The 7,303-nt window shown below is 37.4% G+C and overlaps 1 protein-coding gene across 1 annotated transcript; it reads right to left on the bottom strand.

Annotated features, from left to right (window-relative positions):
* Positions 1–5,060: 5,060 nt before the first annotated feature.
* Positions 5,061–5,384, bottom strand: BESB_070140 (uncharacterized protein; the record flags this gene model as incomplete). The annotated part of the gene is made up of 1 exon (XM_029365387.1): positions 5,061–5,384. One exon carries the CDS (start codon positions 5,382–5,384, stop codon positions 5,061–5,063), a length of 324 nt encoding a protein of 107 aa, XP_029214861.1.
* Positions 5,385–7,303: the final 1,919 nt, after the last annotated feature.

Here is a 7,303-nt window from a genome sequence, read left to right as displayed (position 1 = left end):
CTTCATATCGTACCTGAATGGTACTTTTTAGCATATTATGCGGTGTTAAAAGTAATCCCATCCAAAACCGGTGGTTTGTTAGTATTTATGTTATCAACATGTCAATGAAATATCAACAACGATGAAACTTATTTGGTTAACATAACAACATAGAAGGTAAAGCTGGATTACGTTCAAACTTTACACTGGATACGTTTCAATGTTAACTTACTAAATACCATGGAGCGAAGAGAATCTAATATGTAACTCCGTTCATGGAAATCAAAAGAGCTTTCACTGATTGTATTTATGAAACGTGATTAGTTCACCTAGCCAACACGATCCGGTTGTTTGGGAATAATATCCCTATTTAAGGGATTGATATGTGCTACAATAACACAGTCGGTACGAAGTCGAAACAGGTAGTTGATGGTGAACCAGTGCTGAACAAACCTTTTATTGATTATGCTGACTTTAGTCCCGAGAAACTACAGTTCTGCTTAAACTGAGGAGTCAAGTAGGTACAAACCGTACAAGGATTAATTATGTCCATCTGTGCATCTAAGTTGAGACTATCGGTTATATATTTTAGACGCTAACTTCCCGGCTAAACATCCCTTTTCTTTGAAACACACTTCCCTTCTCGCCGTTAGCATGATCTCAAAGTACCAAGAAGCCATGATCTATATAGTATAACGGGACATTAGACCGAACCTGCGATAGATAAATATATCTTGGATGATTGTATATTAGCGGCTAAATGTCAATCAAACATGCGAATTTTAGGTTTTCCATGAAATCTATTTGGAAGAAGAGGCTTGATAGTACTACCGTAAGTACATAATATACAGTCCGCAGTAGCGGTTAAACTATAGAAGAGTCGAGTATTATCCATGCATACCAGGCGTAAAAAGCGTTCATCCAGTTACTAAACAGGTGCCAGGCCAACAAGAATCCGATCCGTGTATTCCGTACAGACTAACATTAAGAAGGCGACTACCAAAGTGAATGTCATGATATTCGTACAGCTTGTATACAAATGTTGGTTTTTCAAATATACGCTGGATACCACTATACTTAATGCACTTAACATGATGGTCATGAAAAGCACAAGAGAACTTGGATCCGGTAAACAAAGACCTTCAAGATCTAAACCAGTAGTCCAACTCGTAGTATATACTCCCCAGAAAAAAAGGTAGTTTTATATCAACCTAGGAATCCCATTTTAGTAAGTGTAACATGGAGTCTAGCTTCAGTTGTTATCTGATTGGTATTGCATGCCCTGAGTACGTAAGGAAAAGGAAAGGTTAACCGCTATTTAAACACAACAGTTACCGTAGCTGTAGATGAATGCTAAATCTAGAGTATCTCTCCTAAGACACTGCATAACATATGAATGCTCCTTCCGCCATTCGTTGACTGTGTTTACCACGGGGAATTAGAACAGAATACCAAGTTCTTTGCCTGGAGGTTTGTTACGTTCCGTACAGTTGTAGGAAAAGGTATGTTAGAGACTTAGACTAGCGTTGGAGCACATTGTTTCATTCGATAGTCCACGCTCAATCTTACCATACATAGTACTTTTATGATCCCAGGCTGGTTTAATAAGTCAAAGTTTAGCCGGGAAGTTAGCGTCTAAAATATATAACCGATAGTCTCAACTTAGATGCACAGATGGACATAATTAATCCTTGTACGGTTTGTACCTACTTGACTCCTCAGTTTAAGTTAAGGAGTCCTTTGTTTACAGCTTGTACCGTTACTTTCAGGAGCATACCGTTAAATTCGATGATCTTATGTGTTCACTCAAATCGAATAAACAAAGACATTATAGTTCCTAGAATACTGAAGATGACTCCGGTTATGAGATACAGACAACCAAGTTCTTTATGATTGCAGTACACCACCACCCCACTGGACTGCTTAAGACAGCTAAAAGTGTTGGATTTCAATATCCTACTACATTAAGATTATTCCACATCGGTTATGTTCTAGGCGTAATATATGGATTCTTGTTCTCACTCATCTTAACAGCGAGAGAAAACTACTACTCAGATGCTAGTCTAATCAGTAGCATCGTACTTGGAGTTATCATCTCTGAGACAGGATTTTTATCAGCTTTTTTCTGGGGAGTATATACTACGAGTTGGACTACTGGTTTAGATCTTGAAGGTCTTTGTTTACCGGATCCAAGTTCTCTTGTGCTTTTCATGACCATCATGTTAAGTGCATTAAGTATAGTGGTATCCAGCGTATATTTGAAAAACCAACATTTGTATACAAGCTGTACGAATATCATGACATTTCACTTTGGTAGTCGCCTTCTTAATGTTAGTCTGTACGGAATACACGGATCGGATTCTTGTTGGCCTGGGCACCTGTTTAGTAACTGGATGAACGCTTTTTTACGCCTGGTATGCATGGATAATACTCGACTCTTCTATAGTTTAACCGCTACTGCTGGGACTGTAATATTATGTACTTACGGTAGTACTATCAAGCCTCTTCTTCAAATAGATTTCATGGAAAACCTAAAATTCGCAATGTTTGATTGACATTTAGCATCGGTCATTAACATATGAGGATAGAAGGCTACTTTAAGTGCGGAATCAATACCTGCAGGGTTACTAGAACCATTTAAATGTAAATAGAAGATGTGTTAATACAATTAGAATGCAACCTACAAAAGGTAATATAAAGTGCAATACAAAGAATCGTTTTAATGTTACATCAGATACATAGTATCCACCGAGTAACCAAGGTACTAAATATGGTATTGGAGAAAGGAGATTAGTAATGACTGTAGCACCCCAGAAACTCATCTGTCCCCATGGTAGTACATAACCGAGGAAAGCAGTGGCTATAGTAAGTAGATATAAAACTAAACCAGACATCCAAGCAGTAGTTAAATAACTATAGCTGGAGTTATACATACCTCGAGACATGTGTATTAAGATACACAAGAAGACGAAAGAAGCAGTTGTTGCATGCAACATCCTAAATTCCCATCCTGCTGCTACCTCTCTAACTAGATGTTGAACACTAGCAAATGCACAAGATGCTTCAGAAGTATATCGGAACGCTAAAGTGATACCTGTAATTATTTGGGTATACAGTATGATCTTCTTGATTATTATTGGTAGTGCTATTCCACAAGCGACTTATATCTTATATGGTAGATTAGCTACTATCGTATATCTTACTACGGATTGGTTCTATGCTTATACTAAATCAATAGTTATAATGACTACAGCTTCCAAGCAAACATGATTACCGTGATATTGAAATCCAACACTTTTTAGCTGTCTTAAGCAGTCCAGTGGGGTGGTGGTGTACTGCAATCATAAAGAACTTGGTTGTCTGTATCTCATAAACCGGAGTCATCTTCAGTATTTCTAGGAACTATAATGTCTTTGTTTATTCGATTTGAGTTATACAGTTCTGGATCGCGGATCATTTGTACAGAGACGATAGCTACTTATAATGTGATAATAACGATACATGGCCTAGCTATGATCTTTATGTTCTTAATGCCTGCTTTGTACGGAGGATATGGTAACTTCTTTGTACCAATATATATTGGTGGTTCGGAAGTCGTTTTCCCAAGAACTAACGCGATCTCCTATTTTCTAGTACCATTAGGTTCTGTGTTGTTAACTCAAAGTATTTGTTCCGAGTTTGGTAGTGGTCTTGGTTGGACAATGTATCCTCCACTAAGTACTAGCTTGATGGTGTTAAATCCAGAGGCAACTGATTGGATTATCGGAGGTCTTGCAGTACTAGGAATTAGTAGTATTTTAAGTTCTATTAACTTCCTTGGTACTTGCGTCTTCATGGGTTCTAATGCTGGTGCTAAGAACTATATTCTATATATCTGGGCTATCATATTTACTGCCCTTATGTTAGTCTTCACTCTACCTATTCTTACTGGTGGATTAGTTATGATCCTTCTTGATCTACACGTAAACACTGAATTTTATGATTCTATGTATTCTGGTGATAGTGTACTTTATCAACATCTATTCTGGTTCTTCGGACATCCAGAGGTATACATTCTAATTGTATTACACATCTTCTATTTACATTTAAATGGTTCTAGTAACCCTGCAGGTATTGATTCCGCACTTAAAGTAGCCTTCTATCCTCATATGTTAATGACCGATGCTAAATGTCTATCCTATCTAATTGGTTTAATTTTCTTACAAACGGCTTTTGGTTTGATTGAATTATCGCACCCAGATAACTCCATACCAGTGAACCGGTTTGTAACTCCGCTTCATATCGTACCTGAATGGTACTTTTTAGCATATTATGCGGTGTTAAAAGTAATCCCATCCAAAACCGGTGGTTTGTTAGTATTTATGTTATCAACATGTCAATGAAATATCAACAACGATGAAACTTATTTGGTTAACATAACAACATAGAAGGTAAAGCTGGATTACGTTCAAACTTTACACTGGATACGTTTCAATGTTAACTTACTAAATACCATGGGAGCGAAGAGAATCTAATATGTAACTCCGTTCATGGAAATCAAAAGAGCTTTCACGCTATCTCTAGTGCCTGTCGAGTCGCTCAAGGAAGATTTGATCCTGTATATGATTTAAGGGATGTAAAGGTGCTCAGGGTCTAACCGTCGGGCCATCTGGATCCTCATATTCAAAGATAATTCTATTTAAGAAAGTTTTAGATAAACGACATGTGAAGAGTCGGACCAACTTTCACGCACGACGATAATTACCCGACAAGGATTTACCTACCTTTGGACCGTCATAATACAGCCGCCGTTTACATTTTACTGCACCGGGCAGGGATTATATACTATACCTCTACAGTGGTATTAGCAGTATCTAGTGTTGATGTACAACAGACGCTCTCCTTGTTCCACTACCTAACCATAATCTATTGTTCCAGATATTAAGGAATGTACGCTTCATATAACTACACAACGTTATGCCAAGAAGGATACCAGATTACCCTGATTATCTTTGTTATATTAATACATGGTGTTCAATTGGTTCTATATCCACAATAGTTATCATCTTAACTATGCTCTGCTAATGCACTTAACATGATGGTCATGAAAAGCACAAGAGAACTTGGATCGGTAAACAAAGACCTTCAAGATCTAAACCAGTAGTCCAACTCGTAGTATATACTCCCCAGAAAAAGCTGATAAATAATCCTGTCTCAGAGATGATAACTCCAAGTACGATGCTACTGATTAGACTAGCATCTGAGTAGTAGTTTTCTCTCGCTGTTAAGATGAGTGAGAACAAGAATCCATATATTACGCCTAGAACATAACCGATGTGGAATAATCTTAATGTAGTAGGATATTGAAATCCAACACTTTTAGCTGTCTTAAGCAGTCCAGTGGGGTGGTGGTGTACTGCAATCATAAAGAACTTGGTTGTCTGTATCTCATAACCGGAGTCATCTTCAGTATTCTAGGAACTATAATGTCTTTGTTTATTCGATTTGAGTTATACAGTTCTGGATCGCGGATCATTTGTACAGAGACGATAGCTACTTATAATGTGATAATAACGATACATGGCCTAGCTATGATCTTTATGTTCTTAATGCCTGCTTTGTACGGAGGATATGGTAACTTCTTTGTACCAATATATATTGGTGGTTCGGAAGTCGTTTTCCCAAGAACTAACGCGATCTCCTATTTTCTAGTACCATTAGGTTCTGTGTTGTTAACTCAAAGTATTTGTTCCGAGTTTGGTAGTGGTCTTGGTTGGACAATGTATCCTCCACTAAGTACTAGCTTGATGGTGTTAAATCCAGAGGCAACTGATTGGATTATCGGAGGTCTTGCAGTACTAGGAATTAGTAGTATTTTAAGTTCTATTAACTTCCTTGGTACTTGCGTCTTCATGGGTTCTAATGCTGGTGCTAAGAACTATATTCTATATATCTGGGCTATCATATTTACTGCCCTTATGTTAGTCTTCACTCTACCTATTCTTACTGGTGGATTAGTTATGATCCTTCTTGATCTACACGTAAACACTGAATTTTATGATTCTATGTATTCTGGTGATAGTGTACTTTATCAACATCTATTCTGGTTCTTCGGACATCCAGAGGTATACATTCTAATTTTACCTGCTTTTGGTGTAGTCTCGCAGACATTATCTATGTATGCTGCTAGATCTGTCTTCGGTGGACAATCTATGATCTTAGCTATGGGTTGTATTTCTATTCTAGGTTCCTTAGTATGGGCACATCATATGATGACAGTCGGTCTAGAGGTAGATACCAGAGCTTATTTCTCTGCTATGACTATTATGATTGCAATTCCTACCGGTACTAAGATTTTCAACTGGTTAGGTACCTATATGGCTAGCCATACAACTACAAGAACTGTAGATCTATGGGCTGCTCTTAGTTTTATCCTATTGTTTACTCTAGGTGGTACTACAGGTGTAGTTATGGGTAACGCTGGTATGGATATTGCCCTACATGATACATACTATATTGTAGCTCATTTCCATTTCGTATTATCTCTTGGTGCAGTACTAGCTACTATATGTGGCTTTATCTTCTATAGCAGAGATATGTTCGGAGATACTGTAAATCTATTCCATGTAAATACCGGTGCTTCTCCATATTTAAGCATCTGGTTTGTAGTCTTTTAGGTAGTATCTTATTAATTTTCATCCCTATGCATATACTTGGTTTCAACGTTATGCCAAGAAGGATACCAGATTACCCTGATTATCTTTGTTATATTAATACATGGTGTTCAATTGGTTCTATATCCACAATAGTTATCATCTTAACTATGCTCTGCATTAAGTATAGTGGTATCCAGCGTATATTTGAAAAACCAACATTTGTATACAAGCTGTACGAATATCATGACATTCACTTTGGTAGTCGCCTTCTTAATGTTAGTCTGTACGGAATACACGGATCGGATTCTTGTTGGCCTGGCACCTGTTTAGTAACTGGATGAACGCTTTTTTACGCCTGGTATGCATGGATAATACTCGACTCTTCTATAGTTTAACCGCTACTGCTGGGACTGTATATTATGTACTTACGGTAGTACTATCAAGCCTCTTCTTCCAAATAGATTTCATGGAAAACCTAAAATTCGCATGTTTGATTGACATTTAGCATCGGTCATAAACATATGAGGATAGAAGGCTACTTTAGTGCGGAATCAATACCTGCCAGGGTTACTACCATTTAAAATGTAAATAGAAGATGTTGTAATACATTAGAATGCAACCTACAAAAGGTAATATAAAGTGCAATACAAGAATCGTTTTAATGTTACATCAGATACATAGTATCCACC

This window comes from Besnoitia besnoiti (genome assembly GCF_002563875.1).
Source record: "Besnoitia besnoiti strain Bb-Ger1 chromosome Unknown contig00063, whole genome shotgun sequence".
NCBI lineage: Eukaryota > Apicomplexa > Conoidasida > Eucoccidiorida > Sarcocystidae > Besnoitia > Besnoitia besnoiti.
Note: the sequence above shows the minus strand (reverse complement) of the source record. Positions and strands in the feature narration are given on the sequence as shown.